This window comes from Lagopus leucura, unplaced genomic scaffold (assembly GCF_019238085.1).
Source record: "Lagopus leucura isolate 7727_CA_CO unplaced genomic scaffold, USGS_WTPT01 Super-Scaffold_100002, whole genome shotgun sequence".
Classification (NCBI taxonomy): domain Eukaryota; kingdom Metazoa; phylum Chordata; class Aves; order Galliformes; family Phasianidae; genus Lagopus; species Lagopus leucura.
Genome location: NW_024962263.1, coordinates 56,452,216 through 56,475,894, shown reverse-complemented (window position 1 = coordinate 56,475,894; position 23,679 = coordinate 56,452,216). Strand labels below are relative to the sequence as shown.

The 23,679-nt window shown below is 38.2% G+C and overlaps 1 protein-coding gene across 2 annotated transcripts; it reads right to left on the bottom strand.

Annotated features, from left to right (window-relative positions):
• Positions 1-259: 259 nt before the first annotated feature.
• YTHDF3 (YTH N6-methyladenosine RNA binding protein 3) lies at positions 260-23,283 on the bottom strand. 2 transcript variants are annotated; one of them, XM_042869130.1, is made up of 5 exons: positions 23,181-23,283; positions 21,382-21,406; positions 16,379-16,464; positions 13,557-15,149; positions 260-2,882 (listed from the first exon to the last, which is right to left on the bottom strand). In XM_042869130.1, exons 1-5 carry the CDS (start codon positions 23,202-23,204, stop codon positions 2,859-2,861), a joined length of 1,752 nt encoding a protein of 583 aa, XP_042725064.1. In that variant the 5' UTR covers positions 23,205-23,283; the 3' UTR covers positions 260-2,858. The 2 variants fall into 2 exon arrangements, with proteins under 2 accessions (XP_042725064.1, XP_042725065.1); XM_042869131.1 differs by lacking the exon at positions 23,181-23,283 and adding an exon at positions 22,839-22,917 and having other exon boundaries at positions 1,915-2,882.
• Positions 23,284-23,679: the final 396 nt, after the last annotated feature.

Here is a 23,679-nt window from a genome sequence, read left to right as displayed (position 1 = left end):
CTTCCTTTCCCTCCCAGCATCTCCCTCATAAATGTTTAACCTCACTGTTCAGCCAGTTAAGAAATTTTCTGCTGATTTAACTGGTTCAGTATGGACCACAGGAAAACAAATGCTGACACAGAGGAGGCAGAATCAGGAACAGAAGTGGGGTTCTACCAACTTCACTGTGAGCAAGCAGCCATTAACACAGCTTCACTGTATCAGGGAAGAAAAAAAAAAAAAAGAGACCAAAAAAAAAAAAAAAAAAAGAGACCAAAAAAAGTATTTCTACATTTATTTGAGATATTAAGCACCATTCCTTTTCTTTCTGGAGGAAAATGGCTCGTGCATAAGGAAGCTGAAGGCTAGCAGTGTCATGTGTCCATTAACCAGTACAGCACTCCACAGCTGTATATTACAACAGTATATACTATTTTTACAGCACTTTATATGCACATAAAACTCCTTTTAATTTCAGCTGCACATACTAAACTCTCAGCAGTCTGCAAGTCGGTCACAACATGACTAATACCATCAGCAATTAAACTCTTCTATTCGTAGATCAACTAACAATCCTGGAACAGCATAAGAACTGTCACAGCTCTCTAAATGTGATCACCTCCTTCTGTTACAATCCCTTCTCATTTGCCAAGCTTTCAAAGTCTGCAAAGTAACAAACTCATTTTATTCTAAGTCTGATTCAATACCAGAGCAATGCTCATGCTATAGAATAAAAGAGGCGAGGGCTAAAGCAGGAAATACTTTAAGTCTGCAAAAATATGAATGCTGCAGCAGAAGCAAAGTAAGGTTGCACATGCAATCAAATCCTGAATACCTGACTAACAGTAGCTTTCTTTTACTGGAAACATCTGTGCATTTTCCTGATATTTTTGCAACAAAGAAGTAGAAGCATGCTGCTCCCTTGAAGGATTATCAGAAGGACTACATTCTTTGAATATTGATCTTTGCCACTTCAAATGGTCAGTCACAGTTGGAATAACAGGCAGTAATCCATAGGTCAGCCAACAGAGGGAAACAAATACCTACAAAATTTGTTAGCAAGAAACAAAAACAGGGAAGGAGGGATTTTGGGGCTGAAGTCAATTTCATAAGGTTTGGGGCTTGAAAACTCTCTTCTAGTCTCCTCACATAATAAGAGCTTAGCCTTTCCCTTCCTCACCTAATCTGCACTTAAGTGAGATTGCTGCTTCTTTCCGAAATATGAAAGCTGCTTCCCTCTGAGTTTGCAGAAAACAAGCAGTAAAAATTAAGATTCATATCTGCTACTCCTCATTCTCAAATATTTACAATAATGAGTAAGAAATAGCATCTATTGACTGTTTTATATATGCAAAGTCAGAAGAGAGCTGGGGCCTGAGAAAAACTAAAATCCAGCAAAATAGTCTGTATTCAAAACAAAGTTATACCACTTAAGCTTCAGAACTTTGATTGCCAGAATCTGTAAATGAAGGGCTCAAAACAATATAAACATCTGTGCTGGACATTAAGACATGAAACGTTCGAATAATACGCCATATTGCTATTTTAAGCTATAACATATCTGACTTCTACACTGTCTTTCTAAAAAGAGAAAGCTATCCATGGAGTTTGGTACAGGCTGCTCAGTATTTCATACAGTCAATACACCTGCTTAACATTTTTCTAATATTCTCTTCCAGAAGACAGAATGCATGTGGCTACGTGAACTGAAACAAAGGATACAATTTGAGGAGTTAAAAGCTAGTAGAGCAGTAACCAGTTTAATAAGAATTCTAAAATTCCTTGTTTTCTAACAAAAATCTTGATAAAATGGCTATGTCTTCTCCATGGATCAAGGGTTGTTTCTTTTTTTTTTTTTCCAATATTTTTAACAGTAGACAGGGGTAAACACCTCAATGTTGGGTAAGTGAAACAAAAAACTTTGAGAACAGTATATGCTTGCTAAACAAGAATTATGTTTATTTAGCTAGTGAATCACCTAGAGGAGTAAATTTTCACTTTCATGATAGCAATCTGTCAGGCTTGCAAACACCCAGAAATAGGAATTAAAGATTTTAAATGTAGTTATAAAGGTCATAAAAAGTCTGATTTAGACTGAGGTACATTTACTCAAAACTGAGATTCATCGAGTGGTAGCAAACAAACAGTTCCTCAGACAAATGCACTTTTTTCAGTATACATGTTACAGAAAAAAAATAAAGAAATGTGCATTAACTGGTGGCGTCCACCAAGCTGCATATTAATATTCTCTTACACCAAACAGTTTGAAACAAGGGAAATGTCATTCTAATATAATTTTATGTTACGTTTCATTTGGCTAAACTGCAGCTTAAAGTTGCTTTGCCATTTTAAAAGATTACTACAATAATTTTCACATGAACATTTAGACTTGAGTTTTACTCCAGGACTAAATATGGCATGATTTGCTTTTAATCTGTTGAATAGCTAAAATCTGACAATTAAAAAAACTACAAAGAAAAAAAATTAAGTTGAAGCAATGTGAATCTCACATCATCGAACCACTTCTAATGGTTAAATGTTAGTATTTAACAAATTCAAAGAGTTAATGAATCCTTGCATTCGTTCAGTCTCCTGTGCCTTAGCTAGGATGCATAAATACAAAAGACAGCAGATACTGGTAAAAGCTTCAGGACAGAAAGTGCTTGACGAAGGTACAGTTCTCAAGTGTGTTTGGTGAGAGAGTATAAGGGCAGATGCACTGATGAGAACCATTACAAGAAGAGTCAATTTCGTGTTAAAGTGTTCAAAGATGTCACCTTAAGCAGAAAAAAGCTTTAATAACGTCTTCTTAGACATATTAGGCATTTCCAGAGTCTACATCATTAGTGTTGTAATTCTAGCAGGATATCTCCATACAGTTATTGTTTGTTTCTATTCCTCTCCTGAAAGAAAACAAAAACAAAGAGGGAAATCGTGTTAATACACAAAGTTAAACATTACTTGCTTTCCTCTCATTAAAGCAGTAGCATTGTGAATTCTCTAAAATCAAGCAACTAACTTTCAAGGACTTCTAACTTTATAGCTTTACAACCATCTCTATGTACATTTTCTCTCTACAGTAGATACTAAATAAATGAAAACACAAAGATCACGCTCCCAGATATCTTAATCAAAGACTACTATGGTAAACATTTTGATGTGCTTAAGATCAAAAGGTAAAGGAACAAGTTGCACCAGTACTTCTTCCTCCATGCAAACACGGCGCTGTGATGACGAGATAAAATGAAAAAGGCCAACCATACAATATTTTTTGTCTAGAAGTTACTTACAAAAAGAGTGAGGTAGGAATGGCTGGGTAAAGACAAACAAAAACAAGATAACAATAAACAATGACAGAAACCACTCAAATGCAAGCCTCACTTGCAAATCAGGCTGACATTCACCTCAAAGCCACCACAGAAGTGTAAGATGTTACATTTAGTATAATGCAATATGTCACATGTGTAAAAAAAGATAAACAATGTAAACACTATTAATTTCACTGTATCTCTACCAGAGACTAATAGAATCTTCCACTGTATTACAAGACTAACAGAGGAATAACGTTTTCAATGATTCATCATTCTCTTTAAGATAAATATACAATTAAGTATTATGATCTCTAGGAAAAGAACAAACAGCGATTATTCTTCCTTGCCTTCATTATGTATCTTGCTAATTAGACTGCAGAAAGACACTACAGTTTGACTCTAGGAAACTTAGAAATTTTCTTCCATTAGAATTTTTTTTTTTTAAATGTATCACTGAGCAAGTTATGTAAATGTTTGATAATACTTTCTGGAAGAGATAGCTCCCTGCCTCATTTAAAACAGAGCTCATTTCCAGTGTTTTTATTACTGCATTACACAGGATGTTATAATTGGAACACAAACATAGCAAGGAAAACCAAAATAAACCAGGAGGCATTTGAACGATTCAAAACCACTATCTGATATCATGCTGAAACTTTATTATGCTAGAAACTACTTAGGGAAAGTGAAAATTCACACATAATCCCAAATAAATTCTCACAAAAAGACATTATAATGGGAGTATACAAAACATTGAAATAGTTCCTAGAGAACAGTTGATTATCTAGTCTTCCTCAAGACAGACTTCTGCTTCAAGGCTGCTTCAAAATGAATACCAAAAATGTAAGGTTTGCAGAGCACTTGGTCACTGAGACAGTAATCTCACTGTCTCAGCAGCTATGCAACTTGCTTGTTCCAAACTCTAGGACAGAACTTCAGTATATTTAAGGAGCAAAATTACCATTATTCCACAGTATCCTTTTTCCTAGTTCAGAGATGCATGGCCAATATTTGCACAGTGATTTTAAAATGAGATTGATGCTATCAGTCATTAAATTAATACATGTTGATATGTTAAAGAGTATCTCTAGGCTAAAAACACATGATCACTGGGCCTCATGCCTATGTACATAAAGCATGCAAAAACAGCCTGCTTATGTACATCTTAGATTATTGCTGTACTATGAGCAGACTTAACTGCCCAGTGCTGAAAGCCACTATGCTGTATTACAGCAGCCTACAAAACTGCAGTGTTAAATAACGATGTATCAATATTTTTTTCAACTTAAAATACTATCTACACAAAAGTAGCATCATCAGTTTTCCTTCATTCCCAAGTAACCATTTAGTCAAGCTGACTACACAGTGTCTCTGCACTCCAAACTGCTCTCTCTCTTCTTATATTCAGATGAGTAAGATCTTTTCCAAAACTCAGCATCCTAGAGTAAAAAGCTTCTCAGGTCAATTCACATTCCCTGCCAAAGGCCAGCACAGCCTGCTTTACTTCCCAATCTGCCACAGTGAGGTTACCTAGCTTTGGGTGGAGTTTATGAGCAGAAATGGAAAGCAATCAAGCATTTGATTTAGAACTATGTGAGAATGGAACAGCTGGTTAGCAGTAACTGCTAGCAAAAGGCCATGTGGTAAGCAAGCTTCATTTATGCAAACAACTTTCTACACAAACTGACAAAACTAAATCAAGGTGAACCTAAAAAGGTTTAGGCATAAGAAACATGCCTCAGTTTAGAGTAAAGAAAGATATGTAATGAGCAGCACAGCAATGTGCGTTCAATTTTGAGTTCGGTGCACAAATTGGAAGATCTTGTGCTGAAAAGCAATCACAATGCCATTTATCCTCAGATTTAAAAAAACCTCTATGCCAACAAAATTTCAACCTTCAAAGCAACAAAAATATGCTCTGATCTGATTTGAAAGAAACTGCTGAGATGTATAACACTACTTTCTGGAATTTCTTGCCCAAAACAGGTGAAATGAAAAATGCTAATTTTTAGTAGCAAAATTGAAGTGGAAACCTAACAAAAAGAACTGCTTCAGCCTTAAGATGCACTTCCCCCCCCTAAGGTCCTACAAACTGAAGTTCAGAGTGAAGGAAGGACTTTTGCTTATTTTATGACAGACAGAGGTGTGAACATTTCAAGGTATCCATTTTTAAAGCTATTTGGGGTTGCAAACTTGCACAAATTGCAGGTAGTATCCCCATGTGTTCAACTCGAGCATGATCAGCTATACTTGCAAAAAAAAAAAACCTCTGCAGAACTTGCGTATCATGCTGCAATCTTTAAAATGTTCATACTTGAAGCTCTCTGCTTTGCCCCCATCAAGAGACAGCATTCTTACAGCAGTTTCAAAAGGGAACATGCAGCATATTTTAGTTGCTTCAGTGCAGACTTCGATTTAATCTTCATGTTCATCTGCAATGTAAGCAAACATGTCAGACTGCATTCTGTGAAGGGAAGTGCAGGCACACACGTCTGCCAACCCTACTGTGTAGGCTGGAACACCTGGCAGAGGTGGAACAGACAGCTGTAAAGATGGCGAGAAAAAGCCACAAAGCTCATGAAATCTCATTTATTGATGGCTTCAGCCATAATCTGCCATTCACTGCACCCCAGTGTATCATTACAATGGGACAGCAGAAACCTAGGTCTGACCTTAGTGCTCGAGACCACAACCAAGAACAGATTTCTGAGAAAAGCAAAAAATGTTAGAAATAGTTTAGTCCATTTATAGCAAGGATCTCATCAGCCATCTGTTAATGAAACTTCTAAAGCTGTGTGAAATATCAACATCTCAGATTCCAGAGAGAGGGTAAATCTGAAGATTGATTATCTTACAACCAGATAAAAATTACTTAAGCATATCTAAGTAGCACTTCTAGTGATTCTGGGAATCTGTGAAGGAAAGATCACTTGGGAAGGACCTCTAGAAGCCTTACATGAACCCAGAAATTAAGCGCTCAGGTACCACCTCCTCCCAAACATTTAGTTTCTTCTATTTCTTATTTCAACATGAAAAGTAAAACAAATTAAAAATCAAGGACGTCAAATGAAATTTTACAACTCCAGAGCTCCAACTTTTCCAGTAAGCCATATGAATTAATACTCATCCAAGACCCTGCTGTTGTAGATCATTCAAGTTCCAGACAGCAAATAAGCATATGAATGCTGGGAAAGTCTGAAAAGCTGCAAAGTCCAGAATTCCTATTTTCCATATTAATTTTGATGGCATTTTACTTATTTTAACCTCAGAAAGATTCAGCAACAGCAAAACTGTAAATATTACAATCATCGTGGTAAATTATATTTGAGCAGAGCATTCTTAGTGGAACAGACATAACATTCTATACTTTGTTATGCTTAAGAAAACTATGAATTTACATCTGAACTCTCACAGCAAACTAAATAACAAGGTATGAACATTCATAAGGCAGAGGTGGAGAAAAAAACTTAACTGATTTAAAGATACTATGTAACGACAAACCACAAAGAAACGTTCTGCAAAAACCAAACTTAAACTCCATGAGCCAGAAAAGCTCTTCCAGTCTTGTTTTCCCAGATGGATATTGTCAGTGATGGATTGGCCAATTCTAACTAGACATAGCAAGTGCTTCCCTACAGTGCAATACATGTTGAAATATCAGATTTTAATTAGCTACAACATAGCCATTGGAGGAAGCTCATTAAAAAGTAAAAAAAAGAAACTGTGTAATACTGACTTTCCAGGCCTTGGAACAGGTATCTGATGTAAGAAAGAACTGCAGAAAGCAATTAGATGACTGACACCTTTGTTACTTCTACTCAGAAACCCATGGGCAACAAAAACAAGACCTTATTTAACAACTCTGCTAAAGAATCGGGAATAGCCTTAGAAGAGAAATGACATCCACTGCAAAGTCAATACTCTGGGGAAGAACTTCTCAGACTTTCTTTAAGCCTCACCACTAACTCTCTGCGTACATATAACAGAAATTACAATCTGCAACTCAAATTACTATTTCAATTTAAAATCTGTCACGAAGAATCACAAACATAGTTTATCTCACTTTTTCATTATATTCCATATGAAAATGGAATTAACATACAAGATTGCTTACATTCTCACAGCTGAATATGACCCTAGGTAGAGAAGCACAACTGTAATCATAATTACCTCTCCTGTTAAGAACACTACCAGGCACTTACATGGAACCTGGCTCAAACAGTTCATCTGATAAAAAAAAAAAAAAAAAACGTAATCCATGATTTCAGATGATTCTGAAGATTAAAACCAATCAACTTTCATACTAAACCTCAACAATTAAGTTCAATTCAATCTGTAGAAACAGTATTTCTAGTTATTTAAGCTTCATATCGTTTTTGACTGTTGGTTTGTTGGTTTTTGCATTAAAGCACCACTAACAAACTATGCTTGACTTTCTCCTAACTAGTCCACATCTGACATGAATTAACGATACAACGCTGAAGCAGAGTGAAGTCATGGAGGTTGTGGACTCTCCTATGCAGACACATTTTGTCACACTTCCTGCAAGCTGCAGGAAAAGCATAGTGTTCCAGTCAATTTGTTCTCAACAGATTCACCTGAGCAGGATGTGAAAGGTTACTCGTGAACAATCACTGATCTGCTTTTGCTCTGGAAGAAGCTTAGAATTGCTCAAATGAACAACAAAAAACAACCAAGAACTTCAACAGAACATTCAGAAACACTGCAGTTATCACAGACCACACTCAATTCAAGTTCAGAGTTTTGTTTTAAGGAGCTACCTTCATATTTATGAATATTAAACCATTAGATTCCAAAAATGATTTGCCTCATAGCATCCAAGCAAACCACTTAGTTGATGTTCCTAGCTTTTCCGATAGGGGTCTGTATATTACAAAAGAAATTTGGTCATTCTGCTCAGTAGAAAAGTCTCTGAAGTCCTCATTCCACAGGCAGGAATTTCAAATCAAAAAGACAAGGGAAAAAAATCCATTTAAGTCTCTTTTGAAACTAAGACTACCTGCGAGCTTAATTGCATTCCAGCTCTTTCATTCAATACTTCAATACTGGACTTCCCCTGCCACAACACTTTTTTCCTTACAACAGAAAGGCAGGCTATATCACTACTTAAATCCTTACACAGTCAACATATATTAGTGGTACCACCTTTTAATATCCAAATCTCTCCATATCATCTTTATCCTGTAATAAACTTTACACGTCAACTCTGAACATGAACAACTGTCTCAGCCAAATGTGCAGAAAACACAGGCACTGAAATTCATATGCCTGTAAGAAAACTTGCAGATCATTTTCAGCTGCTCCTAAATGACTCACAATGCTGAACGTATTAAGGCATAGGAGCTACGCATCACCAAAGGATGAAAAAATTCCAGATCAGTGTATAAATTCCGCTTGTCCCAAATAATTCTCTTCTCCCAGGACCAGGGATACCCTTCATCTTATGCACATTAACAGCAAAACTTCCCAGCCTGTTATTTTTTTTCTTGCAATAGACATTACACTTTCAATACCACTCTTATTTATAAAGAAAAAAAAACTGTAGATATGCAGCAAGTTCAAGAAAATTCTGAAATAACCCTCAAAATCTGATAAGTATAAAGCAAATGCATTTCTCACAAGATATCAGAAAATCTCACTTACTGTTCTGAATCTTTACCACACACACAAAAAAAAAAAAAGCAGTACAAGATGACAGTACTACTACCAATTACCTACATTAAAAATGTTAGTCTGTTTTCTTTTACTTGTGCAAGGATTATATGTTTATATCAGAGCTTGACATAGTCAAATGGGCTGGAGCAGGAGGAAAGTGGTAACAGCTCACACTTTGTTTCCTCACTTTCCTCATTCCCATACTATATATTTTTTAGAAATATCTAATCAAGCATAAAGATAGCAATGTCCTAGAGTAGAAAGATATATTGTTTAACATGTTGTTTAACACTATCATCTGATAAAACAGCTTATCAGAGAAACAGCAGCCACACTGCTATCACAATGAAGGAAAAAATATGAAATTACTCTGAGTAAAAAAGTTCTGGCTATATGAGCACTCCTATAACAAGGTGTGTAGTGCAACAGAAAACTAACATGGCAAATATTCACCTGCCATTTAAAAGTTTCCTGTAAAGAAAAAAAACTCCAAATGCAAATTAGATAAGCAGCTGAGATTATACTGATTTCATCTTCTCCTACAGATAATAATTATTTGTCAGGACTGTTACAATAAAACAATTTTATGCTCTGTTACTAAGTCAGCATTCTACAATTATGAGGAATCATGACCTTCTGTCCACCATATGGTACAAGAAGTAGAACTCAATACTAAGCTACACCAAAAGAGGTCCTCAAACAACAGAAAACTACACTTTTCAGAAGTCACCCCTGCAGGTGAGTGAAAACCTTGGAATATTTCAACAACTGTTAGTTTGGGGGTAGGTTATTTGTTTACTTGGCTGGTGGGGCTGTGTGCTTGGTTGTTTGTTTTGCTTTTGTTGTTATTTTTTAATCAAAGCCAGGCTTCATTTTGACCTACATATTTACTGATGGTCAGGTGTATAAATACAACAGATTTTTTGCAACTTATTTTCCTACTGTAATTACATACTCTTAAACAGCATATTTTAAGCTTTTAAGCTCAACTTTTTTTTTAATGCATGATATTTCTACTGCTTTCTGTTGAAAGACAATCCAACATGTTTTTGAACAGCCTTCAATCACGCACGCTTACACCACAACCACCAAGCAGTAATTCAAACTAAGGACTAATGCGACTAACGCAGATTTCAGATTTCAACCTACCACTGACAAAACTCGTGAAAAAGGAGCCTGTTAGTTCCTTAGATGAAAAGATACAGAATCGTAGAATGGATTGGGTTGGAAGGGACCTCAAGGATCAAAGCTCCAACGCCAGCCACAGGCAGGAGGACCGACCAACCTCCACACTTAATACTACACCAGGCTGCCCAGGGCCCCATCCAACCTGGCTTTGAACACCTCCAGGGATGGGGCATCCACAACCTCTCTGGCAGCCTGTTCCAGCTCTCTTGGTAAAGAACTTAGCACCCAATACATTTAAAATAGGATACTAGAACCTCAGCAATAAGAAAAATGTGAGTGCTGCACAAGTTTGTTTCCAATCCTACTTTTACATATCCGGATGACAGCAGGGTCACATCAAGCAGTGACTGATACAGCAGTTCTAATAATTACACTTTGAAGCAACCTGTATCAAATGCAAAGTTAAGGAAGTCTCATTCATTGCACTTTTGCAAGTATGCTGCCATAACTTGAACAAAACAATGACAAGTCATATTAAAAATTAATTATTGATTCCCCTGATTTGTTCAGATTAATTTTTTATGACCAATTACTTTCAAATAAGTTAGCTGGGATGAACAGTTATAAAGTAAAATAACATCTATAAATCAGATGCTGCTGCTTTATTTAGATCGCTGACTGTAGGAAATTTTGCTACCATCTTTGCAACAATGAATGAGTAACCTTTCTTGAAAGAAAATGCAAGTGACTACTACCATCCGATGCAGTTACTTTTTTATCAACTGCAAAAAGAAAACTTATGACAGAAACAACAACAGCTGCCACAGAAAAAAGGCATTAATTCAACGTGCATGGACTTTACAACTCTACTGGCAGAAAGAAGCATACTAATTTGTATACAGCTCCACAAACTTAGATGACCCTAGGTAATAAAGGATTACTCAACTAACCATAAAATAGAGCTTACAATAGTAATTACTGCATTTCTAAACCACGCTTAAACCATGAAGGAGTTAACAAGTGAATGTTTACAGCTTCAGGATAAGTAGTTTCTATACTGTACCATAACAGAACAAGAAGAAACCTAGAGGTTTTAAACCAATACTAGTTTTTAAGGGAATTAGTTTAATTTGGACTTCCTATATTCTAAATTAGGGCCTTGGGCAGCCTGATCTGGTGAGGAACAACCCTGCCCAATACAGGGAGTTGAAACTAGATGATATTTAAGATCCCTTCCAACCCAAGTAATGCTACAAATTGTATAAATTTGCTTCAGGCATGTCTGAAGTACATCTTCAAAAAGGAAATCTCACTTGCAGACACAGAATCATAGAATGGTTTGAGTTGGAAGGGACCCCAAGGAACATCAAGTTCCAACCACCCTGCCACAAGCAAGGTCACCATCCTCCAGATCTGGTACTAGACCAGGCTGCCCAGGGCCCCATCCAACCTGGCCTTGAACACATCCAGGAACAGAGCATCCACAACCTCTCTGTGCAGCCTGTTCCAGCACCTCATCACTCTCTCTGTGAAGAACTTCCCCCTGACATCCAAGATATGCAGTTCTAAACTCATTTTTTGTAATTTACCAGAAAAAGAAGTTGTTCACTGTTGTAGAAAAAAATCAACATCCATTGTGAAAGTACTGTGACAAGTATGTTTGCTTTCACTAGAACTGGAAAAAGCAGCTGTATTAATAGAGAAATGTAAAGTTCAGTACTTGAGTCATACAGATACTGTATGCATCACTGAAAATATTGAAAAGCAATATTCCTTTATTACATAAAATGCACAATCGCAGTCATGTAGATAGAGACCTAGTAAATGCTGAGTTTAGTACACTGATATTTAAAATACACAGAAACATTACTAAATCCATGCTCAGTCCCTCCCCCCCAGTACACATCATGGATTTTACCTACTGTAGAGGAATACAAACCACAAATAAAACAGCTGCTAGGACACGTCTAAATTATGACTCTTTTGATAAGTTCTTTCACAAAAGTATCTGCTCTACCTTTGAAGTCAGCAAGGTCTTCATAAAGTGTCTTAAAACATCAGAAATTAAGGCACTTCTGACACATGAATGCTACAGAGAAACACTTAGTCGTGCCTTTCTGAAACATTACTAAAACCATAAAGTTGTACTAAAACTTGCAAAAATCAGAATTTTTCCCTTAGAATATTAGATAAGATCGTGGTCCAATCTCCCATCATCAAGATGGCACAGAAGTAGCAGTACTGATTTAGAACACCAGTGCTCTTAGAAATTATTTTAAAAAAAAAAAGGAATGCGCTGAAATGAATGCCTCCTACTTTATTATGTTGGCCCATGGTGAATGCTGGCATCCATGGTGAGGTGGATGCTGGCAGTATGGCAGAAGAGGTTGGACCTAACCTAACAGAGATAAGGAGATAGTGCAGCAGGTGAAATTCTTATGCAGTCAAAACGATGGCAGCTTCAAACAAGAACAAATTCAGGACTTCATATCCCACAAGTCTCCTAATTTGCATAAACCATAGACTTAAGGGTATTTTTACTCAGGAAGCGGTGTGATGGATGAACCGAGAGCAAAAGCCCACTGATGCAAATTCACACTTCTGAATATCAACTAACTAGGTAAAGTAATTCCAGATCCCTGAAGTAGTTCTAAACATGTGATAAATCATGTATTTACTGTTACAGTAGCAAGTCCAGAAAAAAAATATAGCAAAAGTAAATATTGAGACTAATGGTGAATGGAACAGTTTTTAGTGGTGGGAGAGTTAATCTGACAAGCAAGTACTGTAAAACAGTTTAAAGTGCAAGTATTTTTGCCTTTTTTGATTTTCTGAAATGCTGAACCTCCAAAATTAGTTTTCTCTACAGATTTATCACAGGTACACTTTTAATCACAGAAACAAGCTATGTATATTTTTAATTGCACTATCAGAATTGCCCAAAATATAATTCTGACACTGCATAAGTCATCATTATATCACTCACATATTTCAGAAACCTACAAAAGACAAACTGAATCAAGGAGAAAATCTACTCTTTGCAAAAAGCTTGTTAAAAGTTTATTAAAGCAGAATTTTAATTTATTTGGTAAATAATGTTAACTTCATCTATAATTTCATGTTTCTTCAATGATACAGAAACTAGAAGTTGTCTAAACTTGGATACTATAGTTAGGGATAATGCACTCAATTCCATTTTTGTTCATTTTGTGAAACACTCAGAAGTCATCTTACGCATGCCAATGTTAGCACTGCAGTTAAACACGTAACTTGTTTTATTAACACAGGTTCAAGAAAGTTATTCTTTTCATTAAGAACTAATTATATCAGGTATATACACCTCGGTGAAAAAGCACCATGTTCTGACTCGACACTCACGCTGAGAAATTTCAGCTGTACGAAATAACAAGGCCACCAAGAACCGAAAATACAGGAAAGCTACTATAATACTGGTTTTCTTACCCTACGCATGGCTTCCTCCTCTTCTTGACGCTTTTCATAATGTGCAAAGTCATCAAAGATTGAGGTGGTATGCTTGAAAGTAGCAATTATTTTAAGCACTTGCTTGGCTTTTTCTAGGGGTACTTCTTGAGTGTCCCTCGAATTGGTAACTGGTTTGTTGTCATTGTTTTCCAAGCGAATATGCCGCAGTTGGTTATTGGGAACGTCTTTGACAAAGATCCATTTGACATCGAACTTGCCCTTCCACTTATCCTGAGACCAGACGCCAGCATATGCATTGTAGTCCACAACAGACTTCATCTCAGCCACTCCACAAAAGTGTCCACTGCCATTCACACTGAAGAGTAAATAGAGTGGGCCTTTTCCATTCAAGGAACGGTAAGCAGCATCCAAGCGCTTATTACCATGTTCAGTACTACACCAGATAGAGTACTTAATGGAGCGATGAATATCGTCCTCTGAATAACTTTTGATTATAAACACACGTCCATTCTTCAGGTTCCAATCGAAGTCTTTGGGATTGTAGTTGTTTATGGCCTTTAGTTTCTCCAGCACTGGGTGCACTTCCACACCAGAAGGTGAGGAGCTGACGGATACAACACCTAAACCAAAGTTTTCACTGCCAGCTCCGTTGTTCTGGCTGAAGCCCACACCCCTATTACGAGGCGCTACCCAGCGGTTTTGCAACTGCTGCTGCTGCAACTGGTGAGGCTGGGCCTGCTGCTGAGGTCCTTGTTGCTGTTGTGGTTGCTGTGGCTGAGGCTGCTGTTGAGGCAGTTGGCTTTGCACCAGTGTTGGTGGTTGGATTAATGGCTGAGGCTGCTGGATTATGGTCTGAGGAGGCAGTACTGGTTGGGCTGGGGGAGCTTTTACCACTGACCCCTTGTCATCCCAAGTTCCAATATTCATGTTGTGTTTTATAGGTGGTGGTGGTACAGCAGGGCCCCCAATGCCCACATTACCTTTAGGCTTGAGTTTCGGCTGAGGTTTAGCAGGCTTCCTTGCAATGGCAGCCCACGAGGTTGGTTTAGGTGCTGAACTGCTAACTGGGGGCACGCTGTTGGCTGCAATACTTGTCATACCAGTACTGCTCAGAGCTGAACCTACAGTTTTTGTTACAGCAGCTGTCATATCTCCACCAATTTTCAGTCCAGTCATGCCTTGCTCAATGCTGCTAATCCCAGGCACCTTGCTCAGAGTATCACTGCCAAATCCAGCCTGTCCATCTGCTATGGCTCTCCCAAGAGAACTAGGTGGATAGCCATAGCTGCTGCTGTAAGCAGAGCTTTGCGTTGATTGTCCCTGAGATCCACTCGTCCCCCATGTAGAGAAGTCTGCATTCCCAGGAAAAAAATTAAATCCATGCTGCCCAAGAAATGGAGGGGTGTTTCCTAATGCCCCAGGTTGACTAAATACACCATCAGGTATGTAATGATGTTCACCATTACTCATCTGTCCATAAGTTGTCAAGTATGGCATTGGAGGGTCACCTGCAGTTGACCATGCTGCTTCGCCTAAAGAGTATGGAAATCCAATGGATGGAGCATAATAACTAGGCATATATGGGTCTGACATTGGTGGATAGCTGTTACTCTGCAAGAGAATAAGACAAAAATCAGCAATACAGGCTATGTGCTCAGGACAAAGTATTTCTAATACCATCCAAAACACTGTTAACGATCATATGAAAGAATCTGCAACTTTCCCCATTTCCTTGAAGGTAACAAAGATGAGTAAAAATACCTGTTGGAAGTAGCCATGTTTTCAGAAACCATTTAAAAAAAAAAAAAAAATCAAGTCATAACAACTGTAGTTTCATTAACAGAAAAACAAACTACAATTAAGACTTAATTTTTCTGCATTCTTGTTGCTTTTTTGTCAAGATTTTTCTAATAGGAGACAACTACCAGAACATAATAGCAGGAAGAATGCAAGAACATCTTTGTTTCGTGAGGAACAGCACTCAAACTAACATTCCCATTAAGAACAATCTGTGGTCTAGCAGAACAAAGCTTGCTCACTAAATCCAAACTCCAATTCCAAGACTCCTAAGAAATCACAACAGTTATGTCTTTAGATGATGAAGTTGAAGTTGAAGGACTACCCACCACAAACTTCTGACATTGTTTTGGAAAAAAACACAGCACATTATCATCCCTCAGATAATGCCTCCTTAATATTGTGTTATTTGAGGAAACAGGAAAGTAGGAAGAGTTCTCAAAAGTCTTTTAATAATTTGTCTTTTCTTTCCCTCTCAACACCACTACAACTTACAAACTTAACGTATGTTAACTTCTGATTACAGAGACAATTCACAGCTCTGAAAATAAGCCATTAACATTCCAGCAGAAGCATTATACCACACTCCAGTTATATTAAGCTTCAACCTATTATGCAACCAACTGTGAGATATTCCTACTAACATCAAAGGGGATTATGTCCACACTTAATATTTTCTCAGAGCCAATGAAACTGTTGTTTTGAACTTCATCCAAAATATAATTCACAGCAAATTTAAGGTGTAGGGTTTTATTTTGATGTTTGGGTTTTTCTTTCATTTTTTGAAGATTCTTGTAACTGGTTTGAAGTTGGAACACAAGAGCAAGAGACATCAGACGATGCATATTAACAGAATCTTATCCAGAATTTAAGACAACTTTAACTATTTCATGTTTTATATATACAAATAAAATATGACACAAAACTGTATTTCAACAGCTATTCAGGCAAGTAATGTTAAGAAGCATCATTCAAAAATGAACTGTCTGGAATTCCATCAAACTCCAAAGTTAACTTCGAGACAGTAAGCAATGTTCACTTACCTGATTTGTCTGACTACTTAGATATGGCTCAAAATCATCATCATTTACTGCATCCTTTTGATGAATCGAACCGTTCTGTACTGAAACTAAAAGTATATTTGTATTAGATATACTTTCTGGAAGACTAACGATGCACTTTCAAAATAGGTAACAATTAATAACCTGTTCAATGAAATACTTCTACTGATGCTTCATTGAGACAGAATACATTACTGTTAAGCTTTACTCTGTTCAAAGAAAATAGACCATTAAGCTCCCCAGTCAGATCTCAGAAGAGGTCTGGAAAGACTGCAACCAAAGCAGACTATTCCTGATGGTGGAGTTCCTTTCCTGGAGGAGGAATTTTCTGAACTACACAGACAGAAAATCTTCAGTCACCTTATTTGCATGGGCAGTAAATCCAGTGTTTCCAGAAGTACCAGATTAAGTGCAAATGTGCAGACCAGTGAGATCACACAAATTCAATAGGTTCAGTGAAATCTGTAATATATAGCTTTCTCCTGAAAAGATTAAAGTCAGCATCCCACCAATACAACAGGGAAGGGCTATTTCAGCTGTTTAATTTTCTAATTCCTACACAACTATTAGACTGCACTGAATTAGCAACATATCTTGAGTTTAGAGGGGCCAATGAAAGACAGAAGCAGAAGCTCAAGTCCCCAGGAACAAGTTTACTATCCTTTCCCTGCACACATGCCATTAGACACTGGAATCTCTTCCTATCTGCTCTTCTTAGCTTTCTATTTATTACTTTTAGTTTCATTTAAGGCATTAATACCTACTTGGCATTTTCCAGTTGCTCAAATTACTTGAAGTATCTCTCAATTCCCCCCCTCCCCTATTGTTCAAAGTCAAATTGCAGAACTCTCAACCAAACTCCACTGTTTCCAGAGCGCAAAGCAGAACAGTGACTGAAATTATAGAACTGAAAGACAAAGAAATCTCAAAAACAAGTGACTGCTCTTCAGAATGCATTTTTTGCTGCTGTTACCTATCAGTGTGTTTGGCGAAACCAAGCTTTAGAGTAATTGATAAAGTGCTCTAAGAATCGATGACATCAGAAGTTACAGCAAAGCAGCAGATCTTCTGACAGTTGGGAAAACTCAGATAAAAGTTGACACCTGTTTTTCTCTTTTGAGCAAAAGCTTCTGAAAAGTATATACAGCTATGTAACTAAATCTTCAGGGTTTTTTTTGTTTGTTTGTTTGTTTTTGTTTTTTACATAGAAAATACTTGAAGATTTTTTTTTTTGCTCGGTTGTGTTCTTCCCCCCACTAAAGTTAACACTGCAAACCAGACACTTCACAATTTCTTCCACATTTGATTTCAGTAACAAAGTGTCTTCAGGGAATTAAACTAACTGGAAAAATAACAAAGGAATACATATAAACATATGGAAAAAAAAATGGAAAAATGTATTAACTTCAGACAGCAGTAACAAGAGATGGAAAAATCAATTTAATAAAGAATAACAGAAGATTTGTTCCAAAGCAACTACCTGAGAAGGATGGAAGCAACTTTCACTTATCATTCTGGGGTTTCAGAAGGTCACTTGACCATGGTTATACACTGACAGTGTTTGTAAATGAGCAGCAGACAATTATGACTAACAAAGGTGAACACAATGTGTATTAAAACATGATATAAAAATATTTCTAAATTAAATAACAATTTAAGCTTATAGCTTTTGTTTGTTTTTCCATAAATAAGGAGTTTCAGCTGCGGTCACTAATCATCCTGAACTTAAATACAGTGGAAACATAGAGTGGAACTCTATATTCCATTTTACATTTGGCCCAGTCACACAAGAGAATAATCCTCAAGGTCTCTTCACCCCATGCCATATCCATCGCTTAGTCTTAACCAAAGACTATAAACAGCAACATTCCCAAATACAATTTTGTTATAACAAAAAAATAAAAAGGAGGAACACGACTTTCTTCAAAGCATACAGCCACACATAAAGCAATATACAAACTACAGGCCAAGATTAGAATCCTATCAAAATTAATCTTTTCACACTGACAGCTGATCTTCATTAAACGAGCCATGTTTATTGTTTCAGAGGCATCTAAAGGTCTCTCACAATAATTATTTTGGTCAGCCATAACTAACAGTATTCTTATAAATGTATTTTCTTTCTTGTTTATTCTATATTGAGATCTTAAGTCAGCAACACAAAATAGTTCTGTGCTGCCATCTCTACTACTAAATGTATACACTTTTCAGTGAGACAGCATCATTACAACTGTTCCTTCAGCTTTTCACTCTAACTTCACATAAGGTGTTTAAAATGAAGAATGCAGCCCACACATGTATTTAACAAGAGAAAACAGATTAAGATGCATGCCTCATACCCAAAATCTCATATTAAGTATTCTAACTGAACAGGGCAGTGATGAAGTATACTACCAGAAACTAACCTACAGTTAGTTTCCACTAGCAAATTGCACAAATGATGGACAAAGGTATTAAGAATAAATTTCTCCCTAGAAGCTGTCGCTACATCCAGATTAATGTGGTACGTAATAAGTACTAAACATAACCTGTAGTGTTCTATTCTTGTTTTAAACCTAATCTTATATTTAAACCTCCTACAAAATCAAAAATATATACACAGGTAAGCACAAATCAGGACTTCCTTTCATAGGTGCAATATGTTGGCAAAAACTAAAGCAAGGGAAAAAGGGAGTTTGGGGAATGCCAGGTCCTCCTTATCCCCACTGCAAGACATCATTTGGATGATATCAGTTTTGATGTCTTATGTCAACAGTACAGTATTTGACAAATACAATAAGAAAACTTTCAAGATAAAATTATTTACTGGTCCAAGTCTCTGAAATACTGGAGTTAATGTCCAACAGACTGATAGACTGTTCTATAACCCAGATGTATAATCCCACACATTCCGGTCAAAAGAGGAAGCACATGTCACCTACTTTTAACTAACTAGAACAAAGCACCAAGAGAATTTTCCTAGACAATATGAGCAAATTCTCAATATCATTTGAAGGCTTAGTATTCCTATTTCAACATGAGAAACACTTTATTTACATACCCAATCCTTCCCAACATCACCATTCCTATGCATATGCACAGAGCTTCAGATTAATGTGCTGACTCAGTAACACATACTCCCTCAAGGTCCCTTTAAGCTGTGACCATATCATGACATCTCAAAAAGATTACTGTCTGCTAGCATTTGGACAGTAAGGATTGCTGACACTGACTTAATATATCCTCTTGAACAAACCTCTGATCTAACAACAACTACTTGAGCTACCATCTTCTATCTCCAAGCCCTTTAATCTAACACCAAATTAAATCAGTTTTGTAAATTATTTGCCATACTTTATATTTCAGTAGAATTGAGCTGATTATTGGTTTGTTTCACTCCAGTTTTCATTGTTATCATATTCTCACCAGGAGACTTGTACGCTATTTAACAGGATGCAATCCACTAAAAATCCAAGTTCAGAAATGCAAAAGCCTCCATATTTTGACAAGTTGAAACCGTGTATTAATTTACACATTTTGAAGCATTTACAAGTTACAGCACAGAAAATATGCTGACTTGTGCACTTTCATTATTAAACAAACTGCAGGACAGTATCTCAAATGAGATGCTCAATACTTTACACCCAATTCATATATTGGAAAAATAGTTCAAAAAGTACTTCTATGATTCTCTAATAGCTCTAACTTTTCTGGAAACATAGACGTCATAATCTGAAGAACAGAAAGCCACAAACTACTTGCTAAAATGAAACTGTCCTCTCACTTAAGAGAAATACAAAGGGCAGAAATATAACCACTTCAAAGAAAAATCATAAAAAGTTCTACAAGTACTACAATATGAGAGAACAAGTACTCAGGAAAAAAATGACTAAACTGCATGGGTCTAAGGAGGCAGACAGATTTATTTTTCACTGAATGCATGTTGAAATTAGAAGGAAACAGGCTAGATTCAACAAGATTCAGGAAGCAAATGCCAACATGAGTGGTATATACAGAAGTAAATAACCTGCACACAGGCAGAACAAGAGAATAAGTGTGGATAACATTAAATGACACTTCATAGAGAACAGTTAGATTAGTTCAGATAATAAATAGCAGGGTCAAAAAATACATAAGGTCCACAAAAACGTTTTTAATCTGCATGCAGAAATAACCACACTGAACGCATCACACAGGTAGCTGTTTGCATACTAACCTACTGCTCAGCTTACTGAGCAGATAAGAAATTCATTGGCACAAATGTGCTGACTACACAAATAAAAAACCCAAATAAATTATTGGGTTGGGTTCCTTTTGTTTTGTTTGTTTTTTTAATATCAAAGATAAACTCCAGACCAGAAATAACTGCAGGACATAATCTGATACGTCACACACACAGACTGGCCTAGCATTTTAGAGTGAAGTACTTGATGGTTTCTATGGGAGGGAATAAACCCTATTTTAAATACAAAGATGTTTAAAAAAAAAAATGAAAAAAGTAAAAACAAACAAACAAAACGCTTAGGAGACTACAAAAATATTCTCTACAGACGGAGCCAAGATATTTTCTGAAAATAAGGAGGGTGATGTGTTCTGTTCATAGATATGACTAACTAAGCAGTCACATGGCTTGTGTTCCTCAAGCTAAGGAAGCTGCTCAAAAGACTCCTGACGATCCTAGTATATTGATTCCACTCACTGTACAGAAAGATCCAAGGTATACTGTTAAAGAGATTGTGCAAACATATCAAACAACATCAGCTAAAAAAATCAGCTGTTATTTTATTACTCCAATAATCTATTTGAAAAATAAAAATTTAAATTGACATACTATTGTACCATTGTAAAAAATGCTGGGAAGTAATATTTTGTATGCAATTTCCTGTTGTCTTCATCTGAAATAAGACATCCTATAGCAGCATTCCCTTCCCATAATTGTCTCAGAAAACATTAAGCTCCACAAACAAGATCAGACATTTACACAAAATTACAGTGAATCGACTTACCTTTATTTCCCTGTCCTTTAGGTCTCTGTACATAGGAAAGTGGGGAAAAAAGCAAAACAGAAAATTTCAGTTAGAATCTTCTGATGTTTTTATCAAGCTAATTCAAGTTTACCAGTTCTTTTCAATTTAAATATCAATTCAAGCTATTATAAAAAATTCTGATGTACAAACTCAACTGAAGAGTTTTAAAATTGAAAGAATTTCACTGAAAGTCATTAAAATATCCTACAGACTTTTAAAACAGGCAAAGCTTAACTGGCAGCAGAAATCTGAGCAAATGAATTTTGATTGCCCTTCCTTGAGAGACATAAGCAATAAACACAGCATAGCCTAAAAGAACAAAGAAAGTTAGCTTAAGATTACTGCCAGTACTAGAGCTTCATTATCATACGTCATCGTTTAAACTGACTGATGGGTACTTATCAGGGAAAAACCTATAATGCCTTGCCTTTTAAATGTACAAAAGAATATACAGTAATATTGCAAGCTGAACTACAAGCTGTACATTCCTTGTTCAGTCAGTTACATCGAGAAAATGGTACCATGTTTACACTTTCACACAAGAAAATAATACCTTAAGGGGAAATTTTTTTTTTTTTTAGGATTAGTCATTACAAAACACTGTTAATCTGCCACTCACTAAGAACCACTATAAAAGAACGAGTTACGGTAACCTTAATTCCTCTATAACAAAATAAAACAAGCTTAAAAAGAAATAAGCAACTTGTAACCCATCAGAATCTAATTCATCTCCTTGCACATGTACAACTAATCATGAGCAGATTCCCTGGCTCTGCTACTCTCCAGCAATTTTTACTCCTGAAAGATTCAGTACTGGTTTGAAAGTTTAGGCTATGTTAGAGAAAACCACCATCTTCCTTGCATATAAGCTGTCTCAGTTAGGTCTCTGTTTAACCCATTTCCACCTAAAGCTGTGCTGGTTAGTCACCTCCCCTTCCCAAAAGCAGAGGAAAACCTCCTTAAGAAACGCCAACATCTCATCGCCTGGGATACAACTCATCCAGTCACACAGAGAGCAACAAGAGCCACAAAACTAAAAAAAAGTTGAGAAGCAGCAGCCCCTATGGAAGGCTAGTCAGCAAGGAAAGCTAAGAGATCACTGAGCTAGAAATAAGTGCACAAAAGGAAACCGGAGAGCATACACGGAGACAAAAGGCACAAAACACTGAAGGCACAGAGAAAATAAAAGGGGGGAAAGAGGCTGCGAGGAGTAAACTTTGGAGGAAAGGCAGAGGCCCAAGGAGGAAGCGAGGATCAAGGCAGAAAAGCGCCCGCCAAGAGAGGAAGAGCAGCAAGGCCTGGCAAAGGCTGAGAAAACCTCGAAGCCCTGCGAGGAATCGGAGAACAGCTGGAAGAAGCGGAGGTCGCAGAGAAGGAGGCCCGAAAGAAGAAAACGCGAGCGAGGAGAGGAAGACAAGAAAAGAGAAAGCGATAACCAGAAGTCGGAGAAAAAACAGGGAGAGCCGAGAGAAGCGCTCTAGGAACGACGAGAGGAAACGGGCGCCCACAGGGCCTGCCGAGGGCTCGCTCGTGGCGCGGGCAGACGCAGAGCCGCCAGGCCGGGCTGGGCCCCGCAGCGGGGAGGCGGAGCGGAGCTGGCGCGGCCCGGCGGTTATAAATAGGGGCTGCCGGGGCCGGGCAGGGGCCGCCATAGCGGGCGCCGATCGCCCGCCGCTCCCCATGGCGGCGAGGAGGGACGGAGTGGGAGGCCGCCGGGCCGCCGCCCTCCGAGCGCCGGACGCGAGGAGAAGAGATAGCGGTGTGTGGGCAGCTGGTACCTGATCGACGCTGGTGGCTGACATTCTTCACGGGGAGCCGCGATCCCCTCGCTCCGCCTGGGCCTCGAGTGATTCCGCACGCCGGGGCCGCTCGCCCGCCCGCCCGCCGCGCCGCTCGTCTCCGCCTCCTCCTCCCCGCCGCCGCCTGATTGTCGCCGCCGCCTGGGTTCGCCGCCGCCGCCGATCGGGCTGCCGCTGGAAGGAGCCGGCCAGCCGCACGCAGCGCCGCTTCCCCCCCCTGCTCCGGGCTCCGCTTCCCCACAATGGCGGACGGGCTCCGGCTCCCACTTCCGCTCCGCGGCACCCTGACCTTCCGCTCCCCCTCCGCCAGCGACGCCGCTGACCTTTCCCTTCCCGTCCCCGCCTCCATGTCACGTGGGGGTGAAAATGGGCCCGCGCGCGCCCGCTGCCAGCGACTGAAATGGCGCGGGGGGCGGGGCGAGTGCCGCGCGGGGTGGGAGCGCGCATGCGCACCACGCGGCTCAGGCGGAAGGGCCCG

What these genes read in the sequence shown, in the direction of transcription:
- YTHDF3 (XM_042869130.1), bottom strand. Translation starts at nt 23,204, where the DNA reads ATGTCAGCCACCAGCGTCGATCAG. An exon ending in TAAAGGACAGGGAAATAAAG is followed by an intron (nt 16,465 to 21,381) that starts GTAAGTCGATTC and finishes ATATACTTTTAG; the next exon opens with TTTCAGTACAGAACGGTTCG. An exon ending in TAAGTAGTCAGACAAATCAG is followed by an intron (nt 15,150 to 16,378) that starts GTAAGTGAACAT and finishes ATTCTCTTGCAG; the next exon opens with AGTAACAGCTATCCACCAAT.